General features: G+C 44.7%; 2 protein-coding genes across 5 annotated transcripts in view; one reads left to right on the top strand and one right to left on the bottom strand.

Annotated features, from left to right (window-relative positions):
- pde8b (phosphodiesterase 8B) overlaps nucleotides 1–6,630 on the top strand; it is a 55,159-nt gene extending 48,529 nt beyond the window's left edge. For all 3 annotated transcript variants that reach the window (XM_064308743.1, XM_064308742.1, XM_064308744.1), the window contains exon 22: nucleotides 945–6,630. In XM_064308743.1, the coding sequence (XP_064164813.1) occupies nucleotides 945–1,054 (110 nt within the window). In that variant the 3' untranslated portion in view covers nucleotides 1,055–6,630. The remainder of the gene's footprint in view (nucleotides 1–944) is intronic.
- wdr41 (WD repeat domain 41) lies at nucleotides 6,629–20,112 on the bottom strand. Of its 2 annotated transcripts, none has more exons than XM_064308750.1 (14): nucleotides 19,856–20,112; nucleotides 19,279–19,364; nucleotides 17,674–17,786; nucleotides 15,945–15,993; nucleotides 14,820–14,948; nucleotides 14,367–14,429; nucleotides 12,356–12,467; nucleotides 12,160–12,222; nucleotides 11,946–12,053; nucleotides 11,299–11,483; nucleotides 10,990–11,111; nucleotides 9,577–9,662; nucleotides 8,237–8,370; nucleotides 6,629–7,239 (listed from the first exon to the last, which is right to left on the bottom strand). In XM_064308750.1, exons 2-14 carry the CDS (start codon nucleotides 19,324–19,326, stop codon nucleotides 7,099–7,101), a joined length of 1,353 nt encoding a protein of 450 aa, XP_064164820.1. In that variant the 5' UTR covers nucleotides 19,327–19,364; nucleotides 19,856–20,112; the 3' UTR covers nucleotides 6,629–7,098. The 2 variants fall into 2 exon arrangements, with proteins under 2 accessions (XP_064164820.1, XP_064164819.1); XM_064308749.1 differs by having other exon boundaries at nucleotides 17,674–17,789; nucleotides 19,856–20,110.
- Nucleotides 20,113–20,607: the final 495 nt, after the last annotated feature.

The raw sequence follows: 20,607 nt of genomic DNA, 5'->3' as shown, positions 1-20,607 counted from the left end.
GCACTGTTACACAGAGCACACAGGAAACAGGTCTGCACAGTTACACAGAGCACACAGGAAACAGGTCTGCACAGTTACACATAGCACAGGAAACAGGTCTGCACTGTTACACAGAGCACACAGGACACAGGTCTGCACAGTTACACAGAGCACACAGGAAACAGGTCTGCACTGTTACACAGAGCACAGGAAACAGGTCTGCACTGTTACACAGAGCACACAGGAAACAGGTCTGCACTGTTACACAGAGCACACAGGAAACAGGTCTTCAAAGGTGCTTTACTCACCTGCTGCAGTGCAGTGGGGATGGACCTGCAGCTTGATTTAATGCAGTAAAACATGTCTCCTGGGTGCTTTATAGAGGGAGGGCCAGGCAGAGTCTGTGCAGAAACCTCTGGTTGATAGCGGCTGGAATTCAAATGGTATCGCTGACAATGAAAAGGCCCTGTGGCACTGGTCCCAACCTCCAGGCCGTTCATTACCAGCAGTCTGGCAGGCCTCTTCAAGGAGCTGGCAGCACGCGGAGGTGCTTTTATTTCGGATTTTTCTCCGCTAATGACTCCTTCACCCTTCGGATATTAAAGACAGAGAACCCAAGAGAGTTTCACACGGCTCTGGCCTGCGCTGCCGTGTGACCCCCACTGTTTTCGCCTGTTACTGACTAGAACTGAAAATGAAATCACACAAAGCAGCAATCAGTCACGCTTGTTTGCCTCTCCGGTATGCAACGCATTCCTGACACTGTCTCGTATTGGTCCAGTGTACGTGAAGGCAAAAACTCTATTGTCTCCTCAGGAGCTAAAACCCATAATGATCTTGTGCTCTAACAGCTACCGTTGTGTGTGTATTGTGTGTGTGTGCAGCATACAGGTGCATGTGCACATTTGTGTCTGCATTGTGCGTATGTGTGCTTACCTGTATCGTATGTCCTTTGCCTTCGTCAGCCTTTGCCAGCCTGCCTGGACTGATGGAGCACCTTTCAGAGAACTACAAGTACTGGAAGAGTTTGGATGAGATGAAGTGCAAGAGCTTGAGACCCCCGCCACCCCCGTGACCCCCCCCCCCCCCCGGCCCCCCATCCATATGCCACGCCCCCCTGCAGCCGAGGGGGGTCCATGAATGTAGCCCGACACTCTTATTAACCTCCCCACTGTGATACAACAATACAAGTCCGCCAAACACTGGCCTCGAAGCAGGAACCGGAGGCAAGGTGGCCGAGGCCTCCAAGCGAGAGGGTGACCCCGCTGGACTGTCTCTCTTGACAATCTTTCCGGGTTTAAAGGGTGACTATGCTCAAATCGCACTTTACTAGAAGGAGAGTTCTCTACCTTTTGCAGTTTCTTTTTTTTTTTTTACCATTTTTAGTTTGCACCGTATGGGCATCTTGACAGAGGGAGGCTGAAAACAATGGTCCGCAGCACCTGTTTCCCACTGCGTAACCTGTTTCTTCAACGAGGAGAAAGAAAAATATTTTGGGTACAGTCCTTCTACCAGAATGGGACATCTGAGAAGACATGGTGCAACACAAGAACACAACTCAAGATCACTTCTGAGTAGTCAGCTTTTAAGCTGCAATCCCCTCTTTTCATTTTTACAAAGCCAGCTTGAATATTTCATTTATACTGGCACTGATAAGCCATTCTGGTGAGTTATATTGTGCTCTGCGGTCATTGCCAAAATCTGAGCAGTAAGAGCAATCTCTTTGGTTCAGTGTATTGCTGCAGCTAACTACTGTGATCTTAAATGACTGTAATATACATCACAATAAGAGAGCTCATAACCTACCGATAGCATGGTCTGTGAGAAGTCTGTATTTATGGGACTAGCACTTACGAACAAATGGAGAACCCAACCCAGCTCTCTGAGGTCTTCGATGTTTCCGTTTTTTTTATGTACATTTTTTTATTGAGGCTTTTAAAGCAGGCTATGTTTATTGTGCATTGTACAGGCCCAAAATGCTTTATCCAATGTTCTGATTCCTTCATACTGCAAAGTGGTTTGTCTTAAACTTTGAACATGGTATTCAATTTTTTTTCAATTTGTTAATTTTTCAGTTTGCTAAGTAACGGAAAACAAGAAACACTCCTTGAAGTATGTCAGTGAAGGGTAAGGATGCTGCTGCTTTGTGGGTTGATGTAGTCAGTCCTTACAAATGCCATGCAAACTGAGGACAAAGCACTACATAAGCTTAAATGTATTTGATTTCATTCAAGTAACATGTACGACTGAGAGAGAAAAGCACTTGTTGATAATGTCAATGTGTAGTAGCAGCCTGAACCTTTTGCAGCCGTATTGTCTTTAAACCATTTTATTTCCAGTCTCGCAAATTATGTGGACCAGTGGAAGGCTAGGCAATATTGAGGACAATGTCTAAACAAGACTTCCCATTGTTTGTATTCATCGTGAACAGTTGATATAAAAGACCTCGTCAATAGTTATATTGTAATTTATAATTTATAATTTTCTGTTTCATTCAAAGTGTTTAAACAGGAGCTAGTCACTTGACTGCTTAAATTATGAATGTATTTTTAAAAGTATTTTTGTTCCTAAAGGCATATTCAGAAATGTTGTATCAAAGGTTAAGAGATCTATATTAAAGGGCACTAGCCTGCACCTGAACATGTACAAAACTTAAACTTGCAGTAGTTGTACCATAATCTATTGATAACCTGTTGGTGCTTTATCATGATTATATTCTGGTGAATACGAAGCCAATGAGTATTTAACTATTTAGTAGTAAGTCTATATTCAATACTGTAACCCATGAGTTTTCTTTACCAAGCCTTCTCCAACCAGGCTGTCCATAGGACACACATGAAATTCATGCACTATTGGGTACTTCTCCCGAATCGTAAATAGTTGATTTTTAAGTAATCTAAAAAGATGCAGGGTACGCTCAGTTTTAGAATTTCCTTTCATTATTATTATTATTATTATTATTATTATTATTATTTGGGCTCAAAAATGAATGTGAAACAGTGAGAGTGGAATGGAATGTGTTTCAGGAAACAGAAGAGGCTCACTTGTGCTCACAGTAATGCAGAACTCCAGTGACTTCCTGCTCTGGAAGATCACAGTGTGTGCAGTGTGCAGTGTGTTGTACCCCAGTTTGCCCATGTAGTTATTATTAGTATCTCGTTGGGCGAGAGGAACAAAGAATGCTTCATCAGTACAACCGTGTTCAGTCTTTAAAACTGGGAAATTGGTTCTGCACTGAGCTGAGAAATTTCGCTCAGAAATTTTCTTTTTCTATTCGTTTATCCTGTCAGTTCCATTGCATTTTGAAATGGTTTGTACACAGGAGAAATGCCAGAATGTTCTGGCTCTTTGCCTTCTTCGGTGCATTCAAGGACACATTTACAAAGCCCTATGTGGGAATATGTTTGTGTATCCATTAAGAGCAAACTAATAATGTGCGTGTACGTATAAAACCCCAGTAGAGTACAATCCGGGAAGGTCTCAGCTCTTGGATTCAGATTCTTTGAGTTACGGTCTGCTTTACAGATTCAGGCATTGCCATATTCCACTGTACTGTTCCTGCCTGGCAGTGTGGGCTGCATCAAACTCAGATTTGCTCTTGGCCTGCAATCAAACATGGTTGTCTCGCATCACGACTGTTTCCTTTCCACTCAACTGTTCACATCAGATCCCTGATAAAAATGACTGAATCACTACAGTGTGAGCGTTTGCCCACATCATTTTATTTTTCTCTTTTTTATGACTCTTCTGAACTCGATAGCTGCTAGTTTAAACTGACGGTTCTTATTTAATTTACATTACCATTTGTCTTTGGGTATGCTTGTTTTTCCTCAGATGTTCTTCAAATGCTGCTTTGGAGAGCTATGACTAGATATGCTAATAATTTGCAGGGTTGAGAAGGTACATTTTCTAGGCCAGTGTCTCCACCCAGTGGTACTTGTAGGTAAAAGCAATTTACAAGTGAGCTAGAGGCTAAGGAAAAGTGCTAGTGTGAAAAGGCATTTGTGGATAGGTGTACTTTACCATGAAAGATTGTTTTTTTAAATTGTTTTTTTAAATACTCTGTTGAGTGTGAGGCCCCCAATAATCAGAGCATTGTCTGATTATTGGTTATCTACTTGTAGTTTTCAGAAACCAATTCTGATATTTCAGTTTTATTTACCTGGTTATTCTTTGGTTTCTTTTTTACATGCACAAAGATGGGAATGAACCTTGTAGCAAACTTTTTTGTACATTCCATTTGTGTGTGCTGTTCTGAAGAAAAGCTTATGTGTACAGTGTCTTAACAAAGAATTGGAATTGTATAAGTATACACTTCCAACCTGCTCTAAAGGAACAATCATATATATTCATTGTGTAATGTTCTTATATATGGGGACTAGTACTGTATGTACTGAACACAAGGACATGGAGTAATTTGTGAGTCGCACGCTGATGAGTGATTGGACAGTTTTAGCTGTAAAGTTCTTCCGACTGCTATCTGTAAGAAATAACATTCTGTGTTCTTTGTGTACTGTATTTTATGCCACAGGCTAAACTTTTTTCTTCCTTTTTAAATTTTTTTCTTTTTTATTTTATTTTTTGTACCAAAAGCACAGTACCCTGCATTAGTTGCCTTACTGTAAGCACTTGCTCCTCTCTGGGCAGGTTGAAACTAAACAAAGTAACAGCACTGATTCTCTAGCCTAATCAGATGGTCAGCACTGTATTCTTAGCATTGACGGTTCTGTCTGCTGTGGCTGAAGATGAAACTCTTCAAATTGATGCCTTATTATGGATATTCACAAAGGGGAAAGGTTGCAGTGAATGATGGCAATGGACTTTCTGTCCTTGGGTATGCCTCTTCATGAATATCTATAAATTGTAATAGCACTGGAAACTCCTATATTAGGGACGTACAGAGGATGGAAGGAACTGTAGCTGAGTATCTGGTTACTGTGGTGAGAAATCTGTGACAACAATAAGCCATACTGTGACTGGCTCTTGACCTGAAACTTAAAAATACCAACAGATCGCAAATGCTTAAATCATGCAGGTATACTCTTTTGTCACATTCTTTTTTAAAACAAAATATGAATATTGCTTTTGCTTTTTTTTATGTTTTATTAACTTTAACCATTTTCAAGTGAGCAAAGGAATTGAGAGTAAATGAGATTAGTCACACTAATCAGTTGTTGCCTTAATCTCTATCCAATGAATGACACACAAAAAGCTTTTTCCGTAATGCGAATAGGCTTGAGAAACAACTGGGACACACTCAGCACTCACAAATTACTACTACGGTAACTATGTAACTATGTTATGACAAGCACACAGCTGTGCTTGTCATAAGAATCTGTTGTCTGGTTCATGGTGGTTTCTGCTGATGTGAAAATGTATCAGTGATGAATTAATATCACCTTGGAAGAACCATAAATGCAATATGCCACACCAGGGCTTCCCTCAAGGAAAAGACACCTTCTCAGTGTTTCATACAGTACAATTCCCTGCTCTGATTTTCAGATAATGTTGCTTCTTGTTAATGTGTTTAAATTGTGGTCCTGTTGGTTATTCTTTAACTACCAGTGCGTCATTTGTCTTTCATGTGAACTGTCCACGCCCAAACCTGGAAGTCACACTTCCCCTCAAAGACAAGCAGTTACTGCTCTAGAGCCACCGACTACTGTCAAGGCATTATCATCAAGTACTTTTTTTATTGAGGCAGCAAGGTGAGCACGCTCCGGGTTTAAGCATGTCGAGCTCGGGCAGCTCCTCTCCTGCTCTGACTTTACCTCTAGCGTGTGCACGTACAGGTGGGTCCTCGAAGGCGTGCGCGTCTGTGCTCGGTCGTGGAAGACGAAAGCGCGGTCAGTAACACGTCTAGGGCGAGTCCCCTTCACTGTCTGCCTCACAGGGGCCACTGGACTGAAATACTTATCGTATTCGGTATTATTCAATCACATCAGTCAACTGAAATGGTAGCCGAGACGGAGTTACTTCTGAAGTTCAGATATTCACATCTGAAATGTCTTGAGGATTGGCTACGTGCCGCGATTAATGAGTTATTGCAGTGGTCCCTCACTGAGAGGGCTTGCAAAGACATTTTCTACCTGGTTTTTCTAGCTTTGTTTTTCTGTGTGGCCTCCAGTGGCTGAGACTAAGCACCCAGGGATGGTGATGGGAACATTTCACACTTTCTGTTTTTGTTAAATACTGTGGAGATACTGTTTTACAGCAATTTACAATGTGGATATAGGCAATGTGTGCCAAGTCCTTTACCGTTCGCATTTTGTTTTTATTTTTTGTAAATTTACTAGCTGCACAACCAACAGAAATTCCCAAGCAGAATTGTAAATAAGCTCTATTTTTTAAAAGAATCATCTTTATTGCTGACAGAATAATGGTATCATATAACTCATATGGTCTGTGTATTTTTGAAGGATATTTCTGTTTAGTTGTTTAAAAGAATGTGCATCACAGCTATGTTGGTGCAGAATCATATCACATTCCCAATCCATGATCGTGCTTTTCTTTTCTGTTTTAAAGTGTTATTTCAGTATTCCTGTTTGAAGAGCTTTAGGATTATACTTTTTTTTAATTACAATTTTTTTGGTCACGACAAGTTTTAAACTGTATTTGTGAAACACAATAAAAGGAACTTGCAAAAATGTGGTCAACCTCTGAAGAACACTTTATTTTTTAAGGAATTAAAAGCAATTAAGTTAATAGCCATTATTCACAGTTAGAATGAGCATTAAGCAGAAGACGAAAATTGGTAAATTCCAACCAACACAAACAAGTTCAGTTTTAAAATACTGTTAAAACATTTTAGCACACCAAATTAAAATCAAACCTACATGTCAGTCATGGACATTCGTGCATAAAGGCCAAGCTCATGTTTAAGAACTTACTGTACAACTCACATGCGACACTGAACTGTGCACGTTACATCAAAAACTGCAGAACGGTTCACTTTCAAAGCATGCTGCCTTTTGTTCGACACGTAAGAACACTTCTGCAGACAATATTGCACTGCCATAAAAATTTAAAAAACATAATTAAACACAATCACATTTATACAAATAAATTAGGGCTTCAAAACAAAACTATGGACATGTCAGGCGCTGGGGGTCACTGGGGTCATAGGCCCTGGTTCTCCTCCAGTTTCTGGAACAGAGACAGGCTGCGAAATCTGGACTGCCTCTCGCCGTTCTTCCACACTATGATCAGCTGATCCGCCGAACAGGTCACCAGCCCCAGGTCCACAAAGTTCACAAACATCTGCACAGGAGAGCATGGCCCAACACACAAATGATTAATTTGTACAAGACAAATAACTTCATGATTACTACTGAATTCAGACAGCAGGCGTGGACTCACAGAGATTTAGTCCCTGCTCCCCAGTAACTTCTGTCTTATTCTGGGACAAATGAACTAGTACAACAGCTACAGCAAAAATATCTAAAGTAAGTTTCATTGTTATCACTGTACTATATTACATCTATTTCATAATTTCCATCTTACAGTGTGTATGGCAAACATCATTGATAATGGACAAGAGTCAAGAGGGCTCTTCCCCGAATACGCGAGACAGTCAGACGAAGCATGAGCACGATCATCTGCACTAGCTGGAGCCAATTTCTCCTTCGCCCCTCCCTGAGACAGGAGGCTCCAGCCTCAGGTTCGTCAGTTCGCTCATAATAAACCTGAAGAGCGGAGGAAGTTCACAGCAACCAGAGATAAGCCAGCTGCAGCCATTTCACAAAGGACTGTGCAGACATACAGGAATATTACAGACCTGATAACATCGCTGACTGTCTACTCTGGCAAACGCTACCTTTAGCTCATCTGAAAATGTGAGGGTGGAGTCTCAGACTCTCAGCATATAGTCCCATTTACAATGAGGGCTCACGCTGGTTATAGCAAGATGGCTTTTTTGAGGCGTGCTTTCAAAAAGAAACATTTTTCAAAAGCTCCAAACCCATTTCACGAACACAAGGTTTTACAGTCACAATTATTAGCCTTTACGAGACGCTTGATTACAAGCACACAAAGCAGTAAGGACCAAATGAAATGGGCACATTTACAAGCACAACTGAGCGATAAAGTCCGAGGCAGCACAGCCAAATAAAACGTATCCAAGTCCACTGTAAAATACCGATCGTTCTTATCGCTGCTTAGGGGTCATACCGGGACAGCCTATCCCATAGAGAAATACAATGAGAGGAGATGTGGGTGTGTCTCAAGTCATGTGACTGCTGCACTGCGATGACTGTACCTGCACAGCTCCAGAGTGTCCAATGAGATCCCCCGTCAGCTCCAAGGTGCGTAGTCCTGGGACTTCCGGAACTTTCTTCACCTGCTGGCTGGCCTGCTTACTCGACCTCCCGAAAGTCCACATCCCAAAGAAACCTGGACAAGCGGGTGAGAAAACAAGGCCCCTTTCAAACCCTCTGCCAGAAAGAGACTACACAAAGGAAGATAATGAACCCTAACACAGGAAGTCAGACGCATCCCAGGCAGGAAACGCATCGCTGAAGAAAACATGAACTCGTATCTGCGGAAGGCATCAGTCAGGGCATCTGAGCATGTTCCAAAACTGCCGAGCACTCAGGCCCATAGAGTTCCTGTCATTTTCGCACATTCCTAAACATTTATCTTTAAAATAATAAAATGGAACTTTTTATTTTATTTCTTTTTGTAAATCAGAGGGGAAATATTTCCCCGCTATAAATCACTGTCGGAGGAGGTGAGGAAGGAAGGCTTCTCGGCCAGCGTGATTCATTATAGCGAGCGGAAACCGGGCCGCAGAAACAGGACCTCGGTATAACATATGAAAAGGCTTCAAGCGCATGACGTTACACAAACACCCTGCTTTAAACCCAGTGATGGATGAATGGGGCAGACTCGCCACTACTGAACGGAGGGGGGTTAAATTAGTATGGAGGGAAACTAAAGCACATCCCAAATCAATCTCGGAGTCCAATTCTACTTCAAAGACAGTCATCTGGGAAGCATTACTCCCCAGAACATCTCCCCCCCCCCACCCCCCCTTGGCTTCAAGGAGGTAAAGACAGGACTGAGAATCCTCTCCCCTCTCCAAAGCCAAGAACTGGACCGCGGACCTGGGCCCGTTTCAACAGCGTTATCAGAGTAAGGATCGAGTCTGGTTGTCTGGTCGTCTGGTCATCCTGCGGTGCTCTCTGATCCACAGACACACACCTGGACTGCGTTAGCGGAACGAAATGAACAGGAGATGAACGCGAAGTGAGATCTTCCCTGGAAGTGTTTTGAAGTTTCTGAGCTTGGAGGAAGCGGACAAAATCCAGGTTCTGCAGCTCAACCACACAAAAAAAACCTGCCCCCTGTTTTCTTTGAAGCAGCAGGAGAGGCATATGAGCTTTTTTCTGGAAAGGAGCAAGGCTAAATACTTATTAAATTCCTGGTGGGGGGGGAGATTTGGCCATTAGCTATACCCATTATTTAAATACTTAGTGACCTGTTTGCGTGGGTAAGGCAGAACACCCATAGAGATACTGAGCAGAACACTGTGTCATGCTTCCCTGTGTTGTGCATTATAAACGTGATTTGAGATGATGCCTGTGTGGGCGTGGTCACCTGAGGAGGCGGGCTCCGCGGTTAAGGGGAGGTCCTGGAGTTCCCACATCCTCACGCTGCCATCCTCAGAGCAGGACAACAGCTGTCTGCAAGAGCACAGGAAACAGCTAAAGCACCCTGCACACTCTGGGTCTACAGTCACACACAGTGAGCAGGACTACAGTCAGTCAGAGCAGCACTACAGTCCTGGATCTACAGTCAACACACAGAGCAGGCTAGTCAGACACAGGCAGGTCTACAGTCAGACACACAGAGCAGGACTACAGTCACACACACTGAGCAGGTCTACAGTCAGACACACAGAGCAGGACTACAGTCACACACACTGAGCAGGTCTACAGTCAGACACACAGAGCAGGTCTACTGTCAGACACACTGAGCATGTCTACAGTCAGACACACAGAGCAGGATTACAGTCAGACACACAGAGCAGGTCTACAGTCAGACACACTGAGCAGGACTACAGTCACACACACTGAGCAGGTCTACAGTCAGACACACAGAGCAGGTCTACAGTCAGACACACAGAGCAGGATTACAGTCAGACACACAGAGCAGGACTACAGTCAGACACACAGAGCAGGACTACAGTCAGACACACAGAGCAGGTCTACAGTCAGACACACTGAGCAGGTCTACTGTCAGACACACAGAGCAGGTCTACAGTCAGACACACAGAGCAGGACTACAGTCAGACACAGAACAGGACTACAGTCACACACTGAGCAGGTCTACAGTCAGACACACGGAGCAGGTCTACAGTCAAACACAGAGCAGGACTACAGTCAGAAACACAGAGCAGGTGTAATATGTAAATGCTTGCAGCAGTGGTGTCCTCTCCTGGTCCTGAAGATCCACAGAGCACTTCAGAGATGTCTTTCAACCAGCAGGTGATTACTAATCAATCGTTTGCTAATGTTAACAGTCTGAAAAGGTAGCTAACAGTGAGTGAACAATTATCCTGGCTGCTATAATTCATTTTAATAAATGTAACATATTAAATATCTAAACTTTTAAGAACAATCTGAGGGCACTCAGATGAAAATCTTTCTCTCTCTCGCTGTTGCATGCATCTTAATAAATCCAATGTCAATGGCGAACTAAACCAAAACAAGTTATTTTAAATTGTTCAGCAAGATCTGTTAGAAGGGAGCGCAGTTTAATTGCGTGTGATTTATTTCTCTATGTTGGGGGCATGTCAGGTTCCTGCCCACATCAACGGCTCCGCTGATGTAAGGGAGACCTCGACTGGGTCCAGAAATGGGTGGACCACCAGAGGACACCACTAGACTGGGGCCAGAAACGGGCGGACCACCAGAGGACACCACTGGACTGGGCCACAAACGGGCGGACCAGCAGAGGACACCACTGGGCTGCCGCTCCAGCAGGGCTGGGGGGTGGGGGGATGCAGACCCTTCCGGCAGCAGCATGGTGTGGAGGATGTTGGAGTCGTGGGCGGCCTTCCTGTAAGCGACCACGCCCCTCGTGGAGACGTCGTAAAGGTACAGTCCGCTCCCGACGGCAGCGACAACGCACTAGAAGGACATTTACATTTTCAGAACTGAAAAAAGATCATCTCTATTTGTCATTTTTTTAAATCAAGACATGGCAACGTAATGTAGAATAAGTCGAAACAGTTGACGCCGTCGTATGATCTGATCTACAAACTAGCGCCTTCGCCGCCTCGTCAATGGGGAAAAGCGGGCGGAGAGCCGGCCCCACCTCTCCGTCCGTGGCCAGGTGCTGGATGGACATCTCGCTCTGCTTCTGGGAGCTCATGCGGATTTCGGCCTGGCCCTCGGGACGGGGCTCCTCCCACAGGATGCGCTCGTAGGCCTGGGCGCTCCAGTCCAGCGAGTCCCAGACGATCAGCTCCCCCACGTGGGAGCCGCTGGCAAAGGCCTGATCTGAGGAGGGGGACATAGGGGCGACATAGCTCAGGAGGTAAGACCGATTGTCTGGCAGTCGGAGGGTTGCCGGTTCAAACCCCGCCCTGGGCATGTCGAAGTGTCCTTGAGCAAGACACCTAACCCCTAACCCCTAACTGCTCTGGCGAATGAGAGGCATCAATTGTAAAGCGCTTTGGATAAAAGCGCTATATAAATGCAGTCCATTTACCATTTACCATTTACCAACGAAGCCTCAGCCCATCTGCTTCCTGCGCAGTCCGAATTAAGAGTGAATCCACCAACACTGTCGGCGTCCTTCACCTCAGGTACGCAGCTGCTTATGCTGTTAATTGTGTACGGTTCGTAAAAACACTAAATGGACTTATTATCAGAGCATCACGTGGGTTGACTCATTGCAGAGACAGTACAGATTCTCTCACATGAAAAGTACTCGTGCGGTATTAAACAGCGCTGACTCACCGTTGACGGTGATCAGAGCCCGGATGCTGTCCTGATGTTCCGTCAGCCTGCGGACTTCTGAAATCGACGTGCCCGATTTGGACGATGACTCGCTCAACCTGTAAATCACTGGGGAAAGAAGGGGAATGTTCGGTACCTTAAAAAAACCTCACGTGACCACTCTGGTCAACTTAAAGGATTGCAAAAAAACATGCTGGCCACAGTTGAAGGTTACCAATCTCTTTGTCCATCGCTGCTGCAATGCAATTCTTTGGCAATTCAACCATGGCGGTGATTCCTTTAAAAACAGAAAATACAAGGAGAAAATTACAAAGTAAAAGTTCCTTCACAGGAAAAAAAAAATGTATATTTCCATTCTAGATAGCAGAATTCTTTTGTATTCGCAGTCCTGTGTGCCAGCAGTAGGCTACCTGCGTCACTGTGGTGATCCGTCTTGCACAGGAGGTGGAAGTCTCTGTCCCAAACGCACAGCTCATTCCCCCCGGAGATCCACAAATCGAGGCGATACAACACAAGCAGGCACTGAGAGAGGGGAGGATGGATACGGTACAGTCAACACACGCAAATACCCACACACGCATGTAAGCACATGTGCATGCGCGTATGCACACGTGTACAGACACTAAAAACACCAGGAGGAAAGAATTATACAAATATAAATATATATGTGTGTGTGTGTGTACATGTAGATGTGTTTATATACACACATACATGCATATATATATATATATATATATATATATATATATATATATATATATATATATATATATATTATATAATCTTTATGTACATTTCCTGGTTCTTCTTCTCACTGAGAATGGTATACTGAGGGAGGGCCACAGTTCAAACTCCATTTAATCTGGAGAGAGAATGCTCCTCACGAACAGGAAATAGATGCAGCCGCACGTCTCAGCGGTGGCACCCTGCAGGCTCCACACGCAGCCGAGCGCAGAGCAGAGATCCCCACAGACAGAATCAGCCCACAGCCCTCAGACCGGCTCATCTGAGCCCCACGCAAGCCGAGCGTCACTACGGCAGCCGAGCCGAGCCGAGCCGAGCCGGACGGGCGGCTCGTCGCTAAGCAACCCCGAGGTCTTTCTGGACGGCGATGGCCGTTTGCTGTTGGACGGAGACGGGCCTTTCTAGCGGAATGTAAGCCAGGCTCCGCACCGAGCCGTGGGAGCGGACCCTGGGGGAAAGGAGCAGGTGACGTTAGCCCCGCACCGGAGTAAGGAATGTCTCGCTTTCGCATTCCGCCGCGCTCAGAAGCCAAGGATGACGGATGATACACGAGGCAAACAGAACTCTCCCGCCAGGTCTTCAGGTCCACAGAGCTACGAACCGTTTCAGAGTCCCTGAAGAGAACGCAGGAAGTCACTGAGCTAAAACCAGAGGACGTTAAAAACAGACTAACAAACAGATGGCCTGAATTTCCTCAGCAGAAAGGCAGCTGCTGAACAAAGATAAGCACAGAGATCACAGCTGAGCTCAGCCTCGAAGGTCACTGTGCCACCAAAAATGTTTCAGCAGATAGCTTCAGACTGGAGTGGGAGAGACACTCTTCTGTGCTTAAGCACCAGGAGGCATTTGAAGGCAGAAAACATGAAGTGTAAGAAATAAAAAGAAGTAGGTTTTTCTTTAAAAAACATGCCATCGTTTTCTGTGCGTGCAGGAAGTATAGCCTAATTAAAGGGGAACACAGGTGGGGAAAGTCACTCCTTTTTCCAACAGACGCACAAGAACTCAGCGGTGAACACACAAAACGGACCACGCTGGTATCCAATTTCCCTGACTTTTGCAAATAAATAACAGTATAATAAAAAAAATGAAAAGAGGTGGGTTTGGATGCGGGCCCGGACCGGGTATAAAGCCTGTAGGCCTGGCTCTGACTGGCTCCTCGGGACAGGGAGCCTCTGGGGAGAGGCCAGCCGCCCTCCAGCGAACGGGAGGAAGGCTGGCGCTCGTGCCGGAGTGCAATGTGTGATTTGCGGGCGGGTCCGGGGTTCTGGCTGAAGCACCTGCCCAGTAATGGTCTGGCTCCTTTGCCCTCCAGCCAACACCACTGTCACAGCTGAGCGTTGTGTGTTGAGTCTGGAAGCCAGAGCCACTTAACATCTACTTAAGCAAATGGGATTCTTTCAGTGCGCTGGCAGTTTACCACTGCTTGACCTCATAGCACTGCACAATACCGTGATTTAAAAATATATACAGATTTGACAAACTCAGAAAAGTTATTATAATTATGCCATATAACTAGATATCATTAAATGTGCTTGAAATAAAAAAAAATGTTTCATAAGCTGAAATTATTCCTATTCCGATTTAATTTAACTGTATTCAGACCACTGAAGATGCCAAATCTTACACCTTCACACATTACATTCTACAAAAAATGTGTTTTAAGTCAGATGCACTTGCCTTGGCTGAAGACTGCAGATCGGACACGGTCTGCACCCGGTTCCCAGTCTCCGGATCCCACAGCTGAGGAGGCGCGTTCAGGAAAATCCAAACAGTGGGCAGAAAAAAAAAAAAAAACTCCACAGCTAACACTTCTACCAGCATTTCTGCTGCATGAAAAACAAACCAATGCTGCTCAAGTGGCTTTATCAACACAAACATCGGAGGCATCTCAGTGAAAAGCACGCAGAGACCACCGTGTTTGCCCTGCGCGAGATCAGAACTAAAGCAGTCATCTGGACTTGATTAGGCTAGGCTAAAAAGCTAATCAACTGCAGGGCAAACAAATTTCAAACAAAGACCGCAAACACTGACAGAGGTGACCTCGTCAGCCCCTTCCGTGTGTGACATCAGGCCCTTTTCCCGCGTGGCGGTGTCGGCGGGGGGGGCGGGGGGCGAAAGCGAGGGGGATACGCTGAGGGTCCGGTCGGAGGAGGCAGTGACGAGGGCCACGTGGTCCAGGTCCCCGGCCGTCCAGCCGTAGGCCGCCATGGCCGTGATCTGCTGGGAGTGGCCGCGCAGCTCCTGGAGACGCTCCCCGGTCTGAGAGAGACGGACGCTTTACGGTCAGACCGCGACGCGCGAGGCGCAAGGAGAGCGCGCGGCTAAGCGGCTCCACCAGGGTTAACAGGCTTAGAGCTTCCTGTCAAAGCTACAGCGCCAGTAAATACCTACTCTACAAATGCAATACAGACCTTCACCGTACAACGCTAATGCCATCTTCCCCAATTAAAACAGTCACATGTTAGAAAAGAAGTGAAAGGACTTGTGGAAATACAAAGGAACATACATGTGTTCAGTACAGCACTCCCCAGTTATTACCATTAAACCCCTCTCCCCCTATTGCAAGCTTTATTTATTATGCATGGAAAGCAAATAAAAAAGCAGCTCTTACGGAATAAGGTGAATTCAAATTCACTTTGAAACTGCAATATGCAGTAGACTTATTTTAGTAGTCTAAAATAATTTTTCACAGGTACACATTTTGCGGAAATATAAAATATGAACATACTGACTAAGGTGTATCTACACTACAGCATGTCTAATTCAGCAATAAAGCAACATTTTTCATCGCGTCATCTTAAAGGCAAAGTGAGAAAGACATTTTTTAAGAGGAAAGCGTGTTGCCGTAATGTGGTGCTCTGACGAAGGACCATCGACCGGATGGTCGGCCAAATGAATTTTTATTGTTTATCGCGGGAGTTCTTCTCTGACCCGCCGGCGTGGGGAGTTAAAACTGACAGCAGGACTATCGGCTTTGATCGCGAAGGGATGCAGTGTCCGCAGGTTTCTTTCCATCACCCCCCCTCTCCCCCCTCCCCACCCCCCCAAACCCACCCCGTTCAATCACTGCGAGTCATCATGTTGATCGAACCAATTTGCTCTCGCTCTCCCCGCGGCTCTGAGTGTGTTAGCGGGTCTGAGGGGCGATCGGAGGCATTACCGCGCGTCAGGGCCGGGCCCCCGGGGGCCGGGCGGCGGCTCTGGGCGCGAGAGAGGGAGGCTCGTAAGTGAATTTAACGCCGACGAATAACTAACCTCAGCGTTCCAGACCAGCACCAGCCCGTCATCTCCGGCCGACGCAAACCTGTGAGCGACAAACAAGACGAGCCAATCACCGGACGGCCCCTGAAGGCGCGGGGTCAAACAGCCGCAGGTTAAACTCCCAATGTGAAGCGCTGCTGATGTGCCTCAGTCACAACACCTGGTAGCTCTCTGGCTGAAATGGCTGAGGCTCAAGTGGAGCTGGCCCTGGTTAGTACGAACAGAAGCCTGACCGATGTGGGAAACCCAGGTGGCAGCTGTGGGTGATGTTGTGGGCCAATAGGGGGCAGTCTTCTCTCTAGAGTGAGAACCAGTGCCCAAATACAGCCAGGGAGATGCTTTATTAAAATATGAAATATCATCTTTGGGTGTGCAGTTAAATGTAGCTCCAAACTTGCTTTGGTCATTAAATGGTGAGAAAATTGAAGTATATTCGTGATTACTAATTCACCAATCAATGAGAAGTAAGGGGACAAAGGCTTGCTACAGTACTATGCATGTGTAAATATATTTGAAAATATTGTTGCAGTTTTGCACATAACATAACATAGTCCTTAATTTTCCTTCAAACAATAAAGTACAGTTTTCAGTATTTAAATAAAATTCCAATAAAAACTAAGCCCAAAAAGGGTTTCCATGGAGAAATTCCTTAGACACTGTTTGAGAACCGTCCAAAGCCGCTTCTAAGACTAATGGAAGTTTAAATAACACAAGCCAGCTGACTAATGTCTACGACACATACAAATACACAAAAATGGCCGCAGAGAAAGAGGTCAGAACTTGAAAGGCATTCTAGAGCCTCCAGGCTTAATTAATTGCCTTGGTGTATTAATTGACATCATCGCACATCCAGCTGCCATGTGAACCCACTGCCACTCATTACCACTAAAGCATGTGGCTTTACAGGCGTCGACAGCGCAGCCTGGCGACAGGCTTGCTGAGCTTCGGGTTTCTGGGTCACCTGATCGCCCCCGCATCGCTTCGCCGCGCTGCGATTTCCGCGTCGGCCTCACCTCCGAAGCGCCTCGCACCGACCGAGCTGAAGGTGCGGCCATTTTGTCTTGGCCATTTTGTCACCCCCGTTGTCGGCCGTGAGCGCACGGTGCTCGGGCCCGCCTGCCCCCTGCTGACGGGTGAAAGGCTCGGGCCGAGGGCTTAGCCCTTTGACACAGAGTGCCCCTGACGGCTTGTTCCAAAAACCGAGTTACAGGATAACGAAAAAAACGGAGAGAAGCGGTGAGAGGAACTGCCTCCGAGCCTGACAGAGGATACGTTTTCCGTCTTCAAAACCAATCAGAAAAAATTTTCCAGCGCCTGCTTTCTCCTGAGCTCCACTAAAGACGAGAGAAGCTGACTGCACAGCCCTCAATAACAGAGGATTACTGAGGGAGGCCAAGCGTGAAACCCGCTTCGCCGCTGACTTCTCCAATACTGCACCGACACTGCGTTTAGTTCTGCTGTTAACTTCAAAAAGTCCTTACTGCACAGCAAGCCGCACAATCTCGCATCCCCCGCTTCTAAAAACGCGAGGGGCTGCGTTACGCCGCTTGTTATTTATTTTACCTCTGGCAGGGTGGACACACAAACCATCCAGAAAACAGAATTAAGCGCCTCTCACAGTCTACAGGTTTGCTTTTCAGGGTAGATCTAGCGCAGACTTCCCTGTCAATCACGGGGTGCGGGATAGACGGCTGTCAGAGGCAGCCGGGAGAGAGCCACTTACCTGAAGTCATCAATCTGCACCAGAAATCGAACGATGTCAAAGTGTCCTTTAAGCACCTGCAGCTCCGTGTAAGAGTTTTTAGGCTGTTCCTCCCCAATGAACAGGACTGTGTTCTTCTGAGGCGGTACAAAAGAAAAGAGGTCACACACGGCCACACCAGCAATGGTGCCGCAGTACAGCTGCCTACACTTTCAAGAACATACCGCGTTTACATCTAATTTCCCACATGACTGTTCTACATACAAATAATAACATTTTACTATCAAAATATATTAGCCCTACATGACAATACGTACAAACACAGAGATTTCTCTATTAACATCCAAAATATTCTTCAAATATATAGTCGGTGTTTGGAACAGACAACTAAGAATCCTCTCTAAGAGTAGCTAGTTGCAATTTATATCTTGTCAATCGCACATGGCTGACTTGCCATTTTGTCATTTAATTATTCACTTAATTACATAACTCTCAAATTCCCAAAAAGATTCATTTTTCAAATGTCAAATACTATTACCTGTGTTCTTACAAAAATAAAAATCCAGTCAGGTATTCTACAGAAACGTACCTACTGGAGTTTAAGAAAATATTTTCTACATTAACCTTTATTATTAACCCCTATTAACCTTTACTATTATATTAACCACTTTTCTAAGTAAATACTTAATGAGTGGCCTCTAAGCTCAGTAGTGAAACCACCCTATTAGAAACAAATTGCTTGCATTATATTATAATCCGTATAAAGCGATGTGAGTGTTCATTTTGATGCTGCTGATCACACCACTGATCTGCATTAAAGCCTGTGTGCACCTTACAGGTAATGCACTGGGGAAGTTTGGTTTCTCCCTCACTGGCAGTTCCTATTTTTAGTTCCTGAATGTGCCCCCAATTACTGTATCAGGGTATCCCAGGGGTAAGGCCCCAGGGTCTGTCAAGGCTCTAAACAGATTGATCTTTGACCCATTTAATGACATTACAATAAACATTGTCTCTTGGACACACATTCCATAAACACAATGTGCCAATGGCACATACATTAAGGAAATCTTTCAGTGAACCCACTTGAGATGACATGTGTACTCCACAGAACATTTCAGTGAAACATCTGATCATAATTTTGGACTTGAAACACATATTAGAAATAAGTCACAAACATTCAACTGTCAACTACAAGTATGTCTAGAATTAAAGATTTAATTTCATTTAGGAGTCTAAATGGATGACATTTATCCCACGAGCTCAGGTAGAATGTTGCAGGGCAGTATAATAAATTTAAAAAATATTGCATTGCTGCAGTTCCCCCCTGTACCTACTGAATTTTGCATATACAGTGTATATTTTAACATTTAAATATTTAAGATTTCATTTTCGTAAGGCATCCAATATTTTAACAACTGACCAGCAAGGTCTTCCTTCATTTCGCCTAAAATCAAAACGAAGTGCAACCTGGCTGTCCAAGTTCTGATGTGCCGTCCCAATTCTTTTAAGTCTTCTTGATGTGTATATGTCCTATTCATTGAATGTGATTTCTCAGAATACTCTTTTCTTAAGTGCTGGATTTATCTATAGATAGCTGTTAGGACCGGGCTACTGTAGCCTACTCACCTCGACTGCACCCTGAGCTTCCCGACCTCCAAGTATCCATCGGAACATGTCAAGCTAGCAAACCAGCTAGTTCGTTTCGTTAGAGTCTGGGAAGAAGTAGGAAGATATTTGGTTTTCCAAATTATGAATTACTTCATATGTGCAATTTAATGCTATGATGGGCAGCCTGCCAATGAGTGAGGTGACTTGTTATGTGACCTGTTAGCTAACGTTAAGTAGCTAGGTAGCTACAATTACACACTGTAACTAAGTTAGCTAGATATGAACAGTTTTTAATCAGTAGCACTACAAGAACTGTAGCCTACTACACTAGGAATGTCGCGCGTAATACTACATGGCGAACCTTTAACGCCAGCGTTAACGTTAGCGAACGAACAAAATTAACGTTCCCCTCTTCGTGTAGCTAGCAATATAACCGGCTAGCTAATAAATTAAACAGTGTCAGAATAACTGACCTAAACAGGGCTGGAAAGACCAAAACCTAGCGAGCTAAACTTAACATTATACGTTAGTACGATACTATTAACTAGCTAAAAGTTACATTGTATGGATGGTTGTGTTCCATTGCATAACTTACCTTTCGCCGAATTGTCTTAACGTAGTGTTAGAGTTTCTTTTGCATTAAATTAGCAACCACTACCTCTGTTCCGTAAATATTATTATTAGCATTCAGTAAACATGTTTTCAGAACAACGTAAGAGTCGGTGATGTCAACATCGCTAGATATACCAACCCAGCTAGCCAGTTATATCTTCTGTAAATGACCACCACAGTCACCACTCGGAATAAACATTGCCGAGAAATGATTTGTCTTGCATAAAACCTCATTCATGTGACTTGGAACTACGGAAGCTTTCAACGGACAAACAGATGTAAGGAGCACTTTCGGAGTTCTTCCATATCTCGATGGTCTGGAGTGGTTCAGACGTGTGAGCACAAATGCTATAAAATGTACTAGGTGTATTCAATATAATATAACTAGTTCAGTGGTTTCTCACGGGCTCTCTTAGCGGTTTTATAGTACGTAAATTCGTATTATGTTATTGTCGCTTACAGTATCACAATGCACCATGTCTCTTCTGCGTGCCCACGGTTTGCCCTCTCTAAAGAACTAGACGCTTGCAGCCCATCTGAACCACTCTGTGCCCATCTACATTTGTAATTTCGGGTAAAGTTTCAATTGGAGACTTGCACAACAAATGACTATTCGTGAGCAAATGCTTCGTTGATAGGTTCATCTATTGACAACTGAAACTTTCTCTTTCCATGCAGTTGTTTTGGGCCCAACTGTTATAAACAGGTACAGTGTATTTAACATTATCAATACAC

The sequence above is a fragment of the Anguilla rostrata genome, chromosome 14, assembly GCF_018555375.3.
Source record: "Anguilla rostrata isolate EN2019 chromosome 14, ASM1855537v3, whole genome shotgun sequence".
Classification (NCBI taxonomy): domain Eukaryota; kingdom Metazoa; phylum Chordata; class Actinopteri; order Anguilliformes; family Anguillidae; genus Anguilla; species Anguilla rostrata.
The sequence above is the reverse complement of the archived record's forward strand: the minus strand, read 5'-3'. Positions and strand labels throughout refer to the sequence as shown.